Raw genomic sequence first — 14,926 nt, 5'->3', positions numbered from 1 at the left:
AAGTCGTCGTCTTCCTCTGTGCTCTCTGTCCCAAATAAATAAATAGAATCTTTTTTTTAAAAAAGTATACAATAGCATGGAAATACTTACGTTAAATGAACGAGAACTCAGTTATTTACATAGGAGTTTCTCAACCTCAACACAGTTAACATTTTGGACCAGATGACACCTTGTCGAGTGGGGACTGTCCTGTGTGTTGTGGAATGTTTAGCAGCATCCCTGGCTCCTACCAGAAGGCGCCAGTAGCACCCTCTCCTTGCAGCGGTGGTCATCTAAGCCATCCTCAGACACTGCCTCATGCCCTTCAGGGGGCAAAACAGCCCCTGGTGGAGGGCCACAGCCTGTCGATGGTGATCTCACACACACACACAAGTGGGACGGTGAGTGCCCAGGGGTAGAACTGCTGAATAAATGAGAGAAACCTTATGTAATGTCATGTAAATAAATAGGTCAGCCTCAGAAATGATGTACAGAAGAGAAATACTGGAAGGAAGTCCTTGAAAATGTTGGTCACCTTTTAGGTGTTGCCAGCAGCCCTTGGTCACAATATGCCCCTTCCTCACCATTTCCCAAAATGTTTCAACAGATGGAAAAGAAGAAGCAAGAGAACAAGATGAGAAGAGATCAGTTGAATGACCAGTACTTGGAACTGTTAGAAAAGCAGAGGCTGTACTTTAAGACTGTGAAGGAGTTCAAGGAGGTAAGAGGGAGATGGGGCCAGGCACGTAGGGCTGTGTGTGTGTGGGGGGGGGGGGTTGTGTTCATCTCAAGACGAGCCTTTAAAAACCAGAGTGGTTGCCTGGTTTCCCACTGGGCCAGGGATGGGCAAGAGCAATGTGATCTGACAGTAAGGTACGGACCGCATCTAGGTAGTTCAGGACTGCGTGGTTCGCTGGCCCAGCTCAAGTCTCGAATGTTCTAAGAGACATCACATCTTTACTTGCATTCCCCTAACGTTTAGTAAGCATATTAAACTCACAAGTAAAATAGCATCAGAGGCCACCTGGAAACACCATTCGTTACACATTCAGATCTAGAATTTTCCTTCCCCCAGTCCGAGGCAGGGGAGGGATCTTGAGAAGCCTGTGGCAAGAGTGAACTTGGAGCGTGGCAGGCTTGGGCTCGAGCCCTGCCTCTACCACTTACCAGCTGTGTACTTGGGCAGTGACTGAATCCCCCCGAACCTGTTTCCTCATTGGTGGGTTCTGCTGGGTCAGGTGAGGGATCTGCATCTAGTGCTCCGTCCGCCTCCTTTGACACCCAACGCTCAACTGAGTTTTGTTTGTCCCCATCTTCTCTCCCTGCATTTGAGCAGGGTTACTCTCCATGGGTCCAGGGAGAAAAGTTTTGCCCTCTTCTTAGGAGATTTTCCACGAAGGGGACTTCATTTTGTCACTTACTAGGATATCAGCAATGTCATTTTCAGGAATTCCTTCCCCCTTTCTAGCCCAAATCCGTGTGGGTTCAGTGAGTGTAGACATTGCTGAATATTGAGGAGCTAGGGGTGTAGGTTGTATCCTGGTGTTAGGCCTACAGAAGAAAAAGTATGATCTTTTCATACCAAAAATTTTATTCCTGTATATTTTTAAAGACTTGTTTCCCTTCCTTCCTTCCCGATTTTCTCCTTTTCTACTTCTCCTTCCCTTTTTTTTTTTAAATTTAACTTTTGGGGGCCACAACCCACAGACATTTCAAAATCTCTCACACTTTCCATAAATGATCTTCAGCTCCTGTCATGCCCCTGGGGATATAGCACTTTGTTAAATAGACCCACTCCCTGTGTCAGGAGCTGACGTTGTGGTTGGGAAGACGGATAACAAGCTAGGAAATACAAACCCTAGTAAACAAGTAATAACAAATAAGAACTAATTTCAGTTTTTGCCAGGGCTGGGGGCACTAATAGAGATGATGTGGCCAGGGAAGGTCTCTGTCGGGTGCGGACTTGGCCATGGACACAGCAGGATTGAGATCTAAGGCCAGACAGCCGGGAGAATGAGCGGGTGAGGTGCTCTGGGTCCAGGAGCCCCTTGTGGTTAGCAGGGGTTGGAGCTGAAGTTTTGGGAGAGCTAATGAGCCAGCTGGCAGGGATCAAACAGGACCCACTGCTCCCCAGCAGAGCTCTTTTTCCTCTTCAATGCAAATAACTCAGAGAAAAGGCCCAGCAGGGAAGAATTAAATATTGCTTGGACACAGCAGCACTGCCCTTTTGACAGCAGAAACAAAAAGTAGATAAATCGAGGAGGATAAGTATAAGCTGTCAAAATCAAAGCAAATAAAAGTGAAATGGAAAAGCTCATTCTCGCACTACACACTCTCAGGGCTGAAGTCTTAAGATGACCCCCAAAGGCAGCGGTTCCTTCAGGGATGGTAAACATCAGGCGTTCTGTGTTCCTGCCTCCCCAGGCACAGAGACTCTGGCGTCAGAGAGCACGGGTGCATGCCTCCGAGCTGCTGAGACCCCTAGACCATGTGCCTGCCCATGCCATTTTCCTCCGTCCAAAACAAGTCGGGGGGGACATGGGGAAGGGGAATGTATGTACTTCAGACAACTAAATAGATTTCATTTAAAGGATTCGCCTTTTTAAAAAAGCATATTTTCTTGTTTTTTGACATGAAAATGATAGTATTTACTCCTTTTTTTTTTAACATTTTACGTGGCAAAAATTTAAAATTAACAACTGCATGTCACTGTTCCGAAATCTTAAGCTTTTTCCACCTGCTCCTCCGAGGTGACTTGGCCCCTCTTGGGGCCACCGCAGCTTGAGGAAGAAGTGGCAGCAGAGGCTTGCGGCCCCCCAGTTTCCACCCCATTCCTTCAGCCGGAGTAATTCTGCTGTTTTACAGTGGTGGTACCTGATAAGATCTCCTGTGGGGTAGAAGATCAGTTTGAAAGAGGAGACTTTCATCCCAGGGCAGGGTCTTCCAGAAAGCTCTCTGTTCTGCTTTCTTTCCTTGCCTCTGCCCAGCTGCCTTCTTCTCCTCCTGGGTTCTAATGTCCCACCGTATCCTGGTGTCTGCACTCGTGCTGGCAACAGTAACTGTCCAGGCAGAGTGCAGCGTCCTCGTGCAGAGCACGGCCCTGGCCCCCTTAGTCGTTCCCTTCATCAGGTTTGGGGTACTCCATGTCCACTGAGCCCCAGTGGTGCCCCCTCATCCTGACTCCCAGCCTCCTCTCATACCGAGACGCTGGTTAGAGACATCCAGTGATCTCCAGATTTCCATTGGCTTGCTCATCGCAGCAGGGTTTGTTAATAGCAGCTCTGCCAGGGAGCAACACATACTCTGAAATCACTTTAATTGCTGCATTACGTTAATTAATTATGTCTCTAGACCACGGTCTCTCGTAAGGTCACCAAAGTGAGCTTTAAATGCTAGCTTAGCACTGACGAATGCAGACCATGCATTTTCATGAGGCTGACTTTGAGTACATAATTTCGAGGGGGATGAAGTACCGTGTCTGGCGCATGGCAGGCCCCATATGGTCTCTAGTAGGAAGGAAACAGGCAAGGAAGTGTTTTCCCTTCTCTTCTGTAAAGAAATGCCTAAAGGACCCTTTCTGTATTTGCTTTGAACAGATGGACGATATCATTCTGTAGTTTCCCAAAAGGCCTCCGGTAGATTGCATGGAACTTCATCAGTGCTCACACGTAGCAGGTGATGGCCGAGGACACCTTTACTGAGAAGTTCAGGTGTCAGGTCAGCATTGTGTCCATAGACTTGCCCCTGCTGGGGACGCTGCCACAGGAGCATGCTGATGCTGCTGAGTTGTTTTTGCCTCATTTAAAAGTTGAAGTGGGTGACAACTGAATGTATTTATTCAGTTTTGTTGTTTTATCTTTTTTTATGGAAATTTTCAAAAAATACACAGAAGTAGAGGAAGTAATTTAATAACATAATAGTATGACTGTCTGCCTGTTCTTGTTCCATCTTTACCCCCACACCCACCCTTGGTGTTTGGCTGGAGGTTTTTTCCCCAAGCAAATCTCAATAACTCATTTTATTTTATTTTATATTTTATTTTATTTTATTTTATTTTATTTTATTTTATTTTATTTTATTTTCAATAACTCATTTTAAAAAGGAAAACTTTCTTCCGTAGTATAACAAATGTTATTCAGCTTCTTTCTCTTCCCACGCCCCAGGAACAATTAACTGCTTCCCCCTCCAGAAACATGTGCTCAGAAAGTATCAGAGTACCTTGCTTCTGACAGTCATTCAGCCTTATTCCCGGCCCAGAGCCGAGCTATTCCCCGGCTCAGAGGAGAAGGCTAAGTACCTGCAGGTGAACTGGCACTTGGTAAAAACAGGGCCACTGCAGCCATGAGCCGTGACACTGCCAGAAAGAACAAAGGGCCTCCAGACAGCTGGGAGCACCTAGCCAGACCCAGGGAGATGGAAACATTGACTTTGGGGGTTTGGGATGCAGAGGGTTCAAGGTGGAAGAATTTCTTCCATACTAAGGGCATCTCCCAGGAAGCATGGCTCCTGGAGGCCTGACCTCACTCTTGGGCCGGGGCCCTCCAGTTTGCCTCTCCAGGCCCTTTCCACTTACCATGTTCACCTCTCCATTTAAACTGGGCTGCTGGTGACATGGCCCAAGGAAGGAGGGGACATTGTTTGCCAGCAGGTAGAGGTATCCTAAGCTGTCAAGGCCAGTGGGAACAAGAGGGAAGGAGCAGGCATAGTGAGAAGCTCTGGAATGTACAGGTGACCTTGCCCCACTGGATACCAGATGCCACACACACGGGCTGGGACCTGTGACCTCCCCCCATACATGCAGTCATGGATTTCATACATCTCATTTTAAAAAAGGGAAGTATCCCTCAATGCATGTCTCTCACCCGGTCTTCTGTGAGTTTCTTTCTTAAAGCTAAGGATATTCTTGATCTTCACTGTTATCAGAGTAAGAACTTAGCGGCTCTGCTTGCTTGTGAACTAGGTCTGCCTTTCATCACCCCTTCGGCTGCAGGCTCCAAGGACCTTCCCCCTTGTCGTGGTGGTCCAAGATTGGCTCCTAAGTGTCTGCTGGCTGCTTCTGGCCCCTTGAGGATTGCAGTGGCTTCATGAAGTCTTTTGGAATGACAATGCCTAATCCTCATCCTGTTCTCGGCCTGACAGTCCAGAAACCAGTTGTCGTTACAGTTATTTAGGCACCGAAGTTCAGGTGAACCCGTCCTGGCTGTTCCATCGTGCTGGTGGCAACGTGCAAGGGGGCTGGTTAGTCAGTCCGTCGCTGTGTCTCCTGGGACTGGGGAAAGCTGATGTACACTTTCTCTGCTTCCTTTCCAGGAGGGCCGCAAGAACGAGGTGCTGCTGTCCAAGGTGAAAGCCAAGGCCTCCTGAAAGTTCCCAGACATCGTATGTCATTGATTTTTTTTTTAACACCATATATCAACTGCAAGATGGTGAAATGGTTCTGAACACTACAGTAGAGAGACGCAGGGGTCATAATCTCAGCACCCGGATATTTTCTTTCTCCCATTTGCTTCCATTTCATCTCTCTGTTGTTGATGGAATCAGACAGTGTAAACACGATGGCTTGGAAAACACCCATCAGCCTATGAAGAAATGCAGGCCGTGTTTGTTCTTGTCGGGTCAACTTTAATTTTTCCAGTAACATTGCACATATGAAGGTACCTGTATTTGTATGGACTCTCTGAATAAAAAGGAATTCATTTGTTCAGCAGATGTTAATTGAGCAACCAGTGAGAAGTAAGCACTGAGGGAGGTGAAGTATTAAACACAGGCCCTGCCCCTCAGGCAGCCGGCACGTGGCCCGGGGAGCAGAAATAGCCCACTAGACCCCAGAGCTTGGTCGCCTGCAATGTTTTTGTTTTTGTTTTAAGTAAACAAAGGCTTTTAGCTGAATGGCCAGCCCATGTGAGTGTTGGTCACGTGGGCCCTTCACTTCCCCTTGGTGCCTTTTGCTCCTGGCTCCTCGAGATGCCAGCCCGCAGTCCTGATGCTGTAGCCACAAGAATGAAAAGCTCAGTGGCGGCCGTTGGTTTAATGCTTCGACACGACTCGAGCTTATTTCACCAAAAACTGAAGACGGGGGCCTCATGTTGAGGACCCCTGCACAAGAATGACCCCTTAATATGCCCTGTCCCCCACGTGAGTCACAGCCGGATGGTGCTGGTCTTGTGTATCCCTCCCCTTGATGTGCACAGGCCATGAGCTCCACATTCTGGACAGGTCCTGGGCCAAGCACAGAGATGAGACACATGCACCATTCACCGAGCTCCAGGGCAGCCCGTGATAAATGCCCGAGCGACCAGTCGTGAGCAGAAAGCAGAGGGCATTGCAGGAGGAAGAGCAGTGAGGTGTGCAGAGATCCAGGAGTTTTCGTGGGGGAGGTAGGATTGGATTCAAATTGGATCCAAACGGGGAGTTGCATTTGAATAGGCAGAGGGAGATGGGAAGGCCATTTTGGATAAAGTATGATGGTAATTAGCAACTGGAAAGGGCGCAGGGAGAGGACAAGCGTGCTTGTTGGGAAAGGAGTGGACAGGCCTGTCTCTGCAGGAAGGGCAGGCTGGGACCCGCCTTTGGGGAGCCTTGAAGGAAGCCAGAGCAGTAGACTCTCTCCTCCGGAAATGAGCTGTCCAGATGCGGAGCCCCTCCTGCCCTGGCTGTCAGGGATCCAGCAGCTCAGCCCTATTCAGTGAACCCCCCGAGTGAGGTTTGCACTTCATTCTGCGTGAACCTTGCACACGTACTAGTCGGCAGATTCCGACGTGACACATAGAAGCTTACACATGGCAGGCATCTGGGGCGTTCAGTGCAGTCACAGGACATCACGTTCATTCTTAGTTCTCTGATATGTGCATTAAGCAAATCTAATGCAGACAGACTTAAAAATCGGATGCTGGATTAGCAGCAGCCGTTGGTTTCTGTGGCCGGGCGGGGAGGCCTGTGCGAGAGGCTGGCTGCTCCCAGAGTGGCGCTCCCCTGTGCCGAGTGTGCCCTTCCTGGGCCGTGTACATCTCCCCTCAGCTGCTCCCACGGCCACGGTCATCTGCGGGTTGATTTTTGAAAGGGCCCCATGAAGTTGAAGCAAGCGACAGCCAGAAAGCAGGTGGCACTCTGAGGGCAGGAGGGAGGACAGCAGTTTGACTGCAGATTATTTCAGGTTCAGGGAAACATCTGTGTTTTCTTGTTGAGAAGCTCCTGGACCCACTCCCTAGCAACGTTTTGAGCCGTTATGAAATTGTCTATTTTTCCAAAGGTGGTAGGGAGGAGGAGTGGGTTATATTTTGGGGTTCGGTAGCCCACCTCCCTGCTATCGAGGAAAGTACAGCACTGACTAATCCAAATTTAAAAGTGAGGGCATTTATTGGGCTATGTTTCCAAAGAATTCCATTTTGGTTTGGCTTCGGTATAGGGAGGTCTCAGAAGATCTCTTTTCCTTTTTTAATCCACAAGGCCTAGTACAGATAACAAGTTTGTTCCTGTTCCTTGGACTCATCTTGGATTAGACTGCAGGAGCCAGTTCTGAGAGCTCCGTGTTCGCCATCGATGGCCCACAGAACGAATGGTGCCTTTGTGAGCAATTAGGACCGTAAGCGTGCCTTTCACTCAGGCCTTAGAGGCTGATGTGATGCTCCGAGGCCCCCTTCATTTCAGAAGCCACTCACGAGAGTTCTTCCCAGGACATCTTGTGTGCCCAGAGTATGGCTGGGTATTGGGCTAAGCCCACAGACTTTTCTGGAGTTAAAAAAAAAATACAAAAACCAAAAAAGCAGGAAACATGCTGAAGTTACTTTTATGAAACGTGTGCTTCTGGAGGAGTGAGGCTTCCTCAGGAAGCATTCAGTTGCCCCTGTTCGGTCAGAGCCATGAGGTTGCTGCCCCAGTACCCTGGCATTCTCCACCAGCCTCGGGGTGGGGCGCCGCCCTCCCTGACATGCGTCTCATGGAGTACATGGGGCTGCCTTGGTCTAAACCAAAATCAGAGCTGCTGAGCAGTACAGACTAGACGACCACGAGGCTTGTGGGGAGACTTGTAGACGTATTTCTTGTTGTCCTTGGCCTGGGTTCAGTCTCATGGGTCCCTGGGGTCAGCTTATGGCGCTAGAGGGAGGTGCCGAATGTTAGAGAATGTTCTCAAAATGACTCGTCGGGGTCTGTTTCCTTTTTGAACAGAGAGCACATTCCAGGTTTGTCAGGCCTAAGTTCTCGTTAGAGTCTCACGTGTATGGTTTTCACTGGGTTCTGGTCCGTTGCCCATTTTCTGTGTGTAGCCAGGTCCTGCCAGTGTCTACTGAAGCAGGACCAGGAGGCCGAGGGGCTGCGACAGATAGCAGGCCTTTCTCAGGCTGAGGAAGCACTCCTTGACAAACAGCGTGGCTCTTGGGGGCTCCTGAAACCAGGAGCAGAGGACGGAGAAGGCCTCAGGCAGCCCTGTACTACCTCACGAAGCGCCACCCCCATGACCTCAGGCTGCCTGTTGCCGGCCCAGGTCACATCTGTAGTGACCAAAGCAGGCCCGCCAGCAAAGGCACTTTGGACCGCAAGCAGTGGCCTGGAAACCCAGGCCACCTTGATTCCTGTCTCCTGGGCATGGCCTTGTCTTGCCCTCTCTGCATGCGACTGATGATCAGTGTATGAGGGAAGCAGACATTCTAGCAGGAAACTTCAGCAGGTACTTCGGCTGAGCCTGAGACGAGAGTTGGCTTGAAGCTTGCTTTGGGGAAGAACGTTAAGGAAGCGCTTTACTTGCATCCAGTGTTGGCTTCAAGGTACAAGCACATCTTACCACATAGCAGTCCAGCGAAGAGCCCAGCAGGTGAGGTGCCCGCCGTCCATCTGTGTGGCTCGGCACTAGTCAGGTGGGGTGCCTTACGCAAAGCATCTTTGGAGCCACCCAGGCCTTCTCAGTCCTTTTCCCCAAGTCCAGAGCATTTCTTCTCATAGCACATGGTGATGGGCTGAAAAACGCCATGTAAAAAAATCATGTTGTCATGGTCCCCACTCTTCTCACGATAAATGTGTAAAAAGCATTGAGGGGATCTAGTAGCTGGTCTGTGGCTCGCTTGACAATGTGGGGAATACCGTGGGTTTTCCGCATCAGCCTTACATCAGTTCCTCAACTGTGCCGAGCTCACACCTGCCCGTGGCTGTGGTCCCTGCTGCTGTCTCTGCCTGGACCACCGTCCATCCAAGGTCACGGGCAGTGGCTTTCCAGGACAGCCTGATCTGCTGCAGACCCATTCAGTGTCAGCCTGCAGCCCTGATCACATTCTGCCCTTTCCCCCGCTATCTCTCTTGGTGGCACATGCTACTGTTTGATCTCTTTGTCCTTTGCGAAGTCTGTTGCGTGCCTACCCCCCAGAGTGGGAGAACAGTGAAAGCAGGAGCCAAGTTTGCAGTCTCCCCAGAATCTGGCGTGGGCAAATGGCCAGGAAATTCTGGTCGAATAAAAGAACTTCTCTAGATTGCAACTTTGCATCCCTGTATTAGCAGAGTTTAGACTGAAACTTTTGTATAATTTGCATACAGGTGGACAGTTTGACTCAGCAGCTTGAGAGGGTCTCTCAGAGTGTCTTTGTTAGACTCTAACCTCGAAGGTCGGGATGACAGAGGTGTCAGAGGTCTCAAACCTTTCAAAGCTATTACCTTTCACATGGGTTTTTTTCTCCCCAGACAGGGGGAAAGAGAAAGGGAACACACTAATGTCAGGGATTAGGTCATGGGTCTGTTTTGGCTCAAAGTATGTTATGAACCTAATGGTCACTTGACTGGTTGAAATGACTCAGCCACATGAACCCAGGAAGTGGGGATTAGCCCCGGGATGCCATGTAGGCAGAAGTACGAACTGTACAAATCCATGGAGGGCGGTTGGGCGATATCTATGAACAGTGCAAATGCACAGACTTCTTGAGCCAGCAATGCTGCTTCTAGGAATTTTCCTCATGTACAAGGGTTTTTTACCGCAGCATTATTTGTACTAGCAAAAAGTTGGAAACTACCACCAACATAGGGCAACGGTTAAGTAAATCATAGGGAATCCGTTCAATGGGCTGTTCAGTTTGGAAGAACAGAGTCACTCTGTATGTGTTGCCATGGGATGATCCCTGAGGCGCATGGCTAAGTGGGGGACGAGAGGCTCTTGGGATACTAGTGTTTGTTTTGAAAGGGGGAGGGGATGGAGCAAAATGTGTCGTTGGGTACCCACACGTGTGTGGTGCGTGCGCGCACATATGTCATGCGTACCTGCTAGCATGTGCCTCGACTGTCTCTGGGAGGGTATACAGGAGCCTGACCGCTTTGGCTGCCTCTGGGAGGGGGATGGGACTGGCTTTTCACTGTGCACCTTTTGTGCCTTTTGCATCTTATACCATGTACATGTATGATCTATTCGAAAATAAATGTTTTAAATCTTAATTTGATTTAATTTTCTACAAATAGAAACATGACAGGAGAGTCTTGTTTGGTAAATCTGCTTTCCTTAGGAATCTAAAGCCCTATGCCCAAAGTATTTGATCTCTCCTTTTCTTGGGTCTTGGGGGAAGTAGGGAAGTGGAAAGGGGGCTCTCCTGTCCTGGCAGAACAGCTGTGGGGACAGGAAGTAGTAAGGACAGTTCTGCTCTGACTGTGCCTGTGTTGGGTGGCAGTGAGGGGGACGGGGAGGGGGCAGTGGACTGTGAAGTGGAGTCGCCCTTCTCTCGTGAGGGTCACAGCACCACCCCTGTTCCTCTGGCTTTGGGGATACAAAAGATGGAGACAGTACCCCTGAGCCATGGAGACGTTGCTGCTGGTAATCAGCGCAAGGTGCAGGAGAGCTTCTGTTCTTGAAGTTGTTCGGGAAGGACAGGGTGTCCGGAGCAGCCTTCACCATTTTGAGACCATGGGAAGAGACATCCTGACATGCTGAGCCTGGCAGAGTGAAAAGATGGGAAGAGCCTGGCTCCCTGAAGGCATGGCGAGCCTCTTGAACCAACCCAGGGACCGCTCGCCCCCATATTTCTTACTCCGTGAGAAAAATAAATCCCCGACAACTCGTTCATTCGACCCACAAATATTTGAGCTTCTGTTGTGGGTCAGGCGCTGGGAATACAGCAGTGAACAAAGCAGACAGAAGAACTTGCCTTCACTACACTCCAGCGGGGAAGACCCAGAAGCAAGGTAAGTCCGACCGTAAGCTACAGCGCGTGTCGCTTCAGCATGCTGATTGAGGAGGAAGGATCGGGAGTGTCTGGGTTGGTGGTGATTTGCAATTTTATAATGAATAGTTAGGGACTACCTTTACATTCTTTACTGGGAGCTACCTGGGTTTTCATTCTGGAAACTTTACCAGAGCGCCAGTTAACCTGCTGCCTGCCGGAGATACCTGCTGGCGTACCTCCTGTCAGGGCCTGCTCGGTGTCAGCCTCCTGGTTCCATCCAGGCTTGCCCTAGATGTCCCCAGTGTATCCGCCTCCCAAAATGTCTCCTGTCCCTAATCGCCTCTTTCACCTGAGTCTTAGCCACCCTGATTTTCTTTGAAGTCTTTATAAACAGCACATTATTTTACATGCTTTTATTTTTGTCACGTGAAAAACCAGGTATTGGCTCTATGGTTTAAAAACTATGGGTGGTTTTCTCTGCGTGAATTTAATATTGATATCCTTTATTTTTTTAAAGATTTTATTTATTTGAGAGCGAGAACACAAGCAGTGGGGAGAGGTAGAGGGAAAGGGAGAAGCAGGCTCCCCACTGAGCAAAGAGCCCAATGTAAGACTCGATCCCAGGATCCTGAGATCATGACCTGAGCCGAAGGCAGACACTTAACCGACTGAGCCACCCAGGCATCCCTGATATTGATATCTTTTAAAGATAATGTTTACATGCTTTCAGCTTCATTCAGGTAAGAAATAAAACATGTTTTGCATTTCCTAGATTTGTGTGCTGTTTTGTTTCGGAAGTTTGAATCACTAGTGTTTTTATGTCAGAATGCAGTTTGGAAAGAACTTTCTCCATTGTTTGTCTCTTTAGGATATCTGTGTTCTTAGTATTAAATGAATATAAACACCAAACTGACGACGAGTGAGGGAATGAGCCACCTGGTGAGGGATACCAGTGTGAGGGAGATGCCAGGCGGCGGGGGTACAGAGCGTAAAGTCCGTGAGGTAGAAGCAGGCCCAGCACATGAGTTTTGAGGGGCATGAAGGGCACCTGTGTGGGAAATCACTGGAGGGTTTGGAGATGTCAACAGGGATGCCTTGGGAGCCGTGCTGACCACAGACCAGGGAAGCAGGGGCAACAGCAGGAGCCCAGATAAGGGATGGCTGATAATCCAGAAGAAAATAGACCAGAAACGAAAGTCTTAGAGACTGTGCTTACCCTTTTTATACCACCTGATTTTAAACCACCTGATTTTTCATGTTCTGTTTCACATATGGACCTCTGAATTATTTGTTGCCATTCTTCACTCCCCCAGAACAGACATCTTCTGTGTCCTGGTGGGTGGAATACTCTTCTCCATCGCTTGACTTTGGGCTTTTGCTTGGTCTGTGGGTTGTTAGCAGACTTGCTATGAGCAAAGGTTTGGAAGTGTGCTTGGGTGGTCGGGCTTGCCCACTTGCACGCCTCTCTTGAAAATCACATACTGTGCTGGCCCAAGGAGGTTGAGTGACACATGGAACAGACCTAGACCCAAACAAACTGCTTCTTGAAGCTGGACCCAGAAGAGTCCAGCCTGGATCGGTGAGATCCCAGCCAACTCACAGACATCTCATAGACTCAGACACTTCTCTGTACTACCCAGCGTTAGTGTAGAGGGACCAGGTCAGAGGCCAGAAGAGCAGTCTTCTAGGGATGGTACCCGCGTGGGGATAGATGCTCATGCTGGACAGTAATCATGGTCAGAATCCAAATTCCCGTCCCACATGCCTGAAGAAACATGGAGGCCATGCTAAAGGGGAGAAAAGGAGCATACTTTATCCATTGTACATGACTACATTATAAAATAATACAATTGGGTTAGCCCCATCCATCCTGCAGACCTGGAACATTGTGAAATTGGATTCTGACATGAAGATACTTTAGCAAATGAATCTTGACAGGGAAGAGACTAATTCCTCGTACGTCCTCCCACCCCCGTCTTGGTCAGGTACTGCAAGCAGAGAGACTTGAGGCAGAGCAGAGACTTATGCTTATTAAAGAAGTTCCTGCAATGTTCATTATAAATCAGATACTTTGTCAATAGACTGTTATTCTGATACTCTTATTTAAAGGAATTACAAGTGCAGCCTTACATAGAGTCAGTCATCAACTGATCTGTTTCAGAAATTAAGCATTTTGTAATTATAGTGGTGGTCAGGGAAGGTCTCCCTAACTGAAGAAAAGGGTCAAGTCTGAAAGATCCACTAGAAGTTGCCACCAAATCAGCAAGCAAGCAACCTCCTTTTAGGAAGGGCTCCACATCCATAATTCCTTCCACCTGGGATGCTGCCATCATGAGCCTACATTAAGTCAAAGCCCAGGCCAAATGAACACAACCATAAAGCATCCTACCCAGTAGGAAGAGTAAACCAAAAAATTCCACAGGTGCACCCCGCCAACTCTACCTAGATGCTTCCTCTAAATCTCCTGCCTGGAACCCAACTAGAGCAATGCAAGCAGACCCACTACACCAGGTGCAGGGCTTGTGCTGGAAAATGCAAGCAAACATTGAAACATGGAGTCCAGGCCAACTCCCGTTGAGTTCCCTTCCTTTCCCATGCTTGGATGCAGGCCGACTTGCGTCCAGATCCCAGTTCTGCCATGTACTCATGTGTGACCACAGGCAAGCTACTTACCTTCTTGGAACGGCGTTCAATGAGGACAATACCTACCTCGTAGGATAGATGTGGGATTAAATGAGCATTTGTTTATAAATCCCTAGTACAACAGCAACGCATAGTAGATGCTCGATGAATAGCATGAAGAGAGGCACACGGAAGAAGATCTCTAACACCACCTAGTGTATTTCAACTGATGGGGGAAAATCCCTAATAGCCCCAGGCTTGAGCTCTAGGCCTTCAAACAACAATGTGCCCATTCCTTTCTTCCCTGCCTTGGTTCACAGAGGATATGGCATGGCTTGTAGGAAATTCACAGAAGATGATAGTAAAATACAAACAGAACAGAAAACACTAGGATAGGGAAAACCTAAGTAAAGATTGGAATTATAGACTGGTTAGAAACCTTCAACACAAATCAATAGGATGCCAGTTCCTACAGCTTCCAAAGTTGGGCTAGAAATGTGGTTCTGTTCTTCCTGATCAAGGGAAAAATGGAAAGAAAATAAAAGTCCTCATCATCATAAGAAAACATGCCTTCACAAAGAGTGGAACAGATGACTTTACATTTTTATGTGAAATGCATTGACATGTTTCATAAGACTGTTTCTTGAAGTATCTTCCAGTGAAAGAATAAAATTCCAAAATATGACTCCAAGAAGGCTGTCCCAGCCACTAGCCACAAAGGAACAGTTGGACTACATACTCTTCCCAGCCCGCCTTCAGAATCCCTCCCCTCAACAGGGCTGACACAGAGCAAAGTTCGGACTGTGGATGGTCTGAGGTTGTACAGGTCCTCAATTGCAAAAACACAAAGTTTGGTAAACAGGTGGTTTGTAACTCATTCAGTGACAAAATGTGATCTCAGTGCTGCTAGCTATTTTTAGTTTTTCTCACAGTGTAAATATTCATATATTTTACTGCACAGGTGGAGTAGAGACTGCTGCCCCCAACCCAGCTGGGGGTGTTACCTAATTTATGCAACATACACCATATTGCCTTTGTAACACTTAAAAACGCGTCTAAGTTCCAAAGCCCATCTGGCCCCTAAGATTTTTGGAAAAGGCACTTTGGACCTCTATTCTCTGATAACCCCCAAAGTACATGTCCTCTATAGTATAAGCTTAAAGAATGTCTACATACCTCAGACATCCAGTGAGCCG

General features: G+C 48.3%; 1 protein-coding gene across 2 annotated transcripts in view; it reads left to right on the top strand.

Moving 5' to 3' along the window:
• CCDC93 (coiled-coil domain containing 93) overlaps window positions 1-5,683 on the top strand; it is an 88,635-nt gene extending 82,952 nt beyond the window's left edge. For both annotated transcript variants that reach the window (XM_040645705.1, XM_040645697.1), the window contains exons 23-24: window positions 587-700; window positions 5,290-5,683. In XM_040645705.1, the coding sequence (XP_040501639.1) occupies window positions 587-700; window positions 5,290-5,343 (168 nt within the window). In that variant the 3' untranslated portion in view covers window positions 5,344-5,683. The remainder of the gene's footprint in view (window positions 1-586; window positions 701-5,289) is intronic.
• The last annotated feature ends 9,243 nt before the right edge of the window (window positions 5,684-14,926 follow it).

The sequence above is a fragment of the Ursus maritimus genome, unplaced genomic scaffold, assembly GCF_017311325.1.
Source record: "Ursus maritimus isolate PB19 unplaced genomic scaffold, ASM1731132v1 scaffold_1, whole genome shotgun sequence".
NCBI classification, from domain to species: Eukaryota; Metazoa; Chordata; class Mammalia; order Carnivora; family Ursidae; genus Ursus; species Ursus maritimus.
Note: the sequence above shows the minus strand (reverse complement) of the source record. Positions and strands in the feature narration are given on the sequence as shown.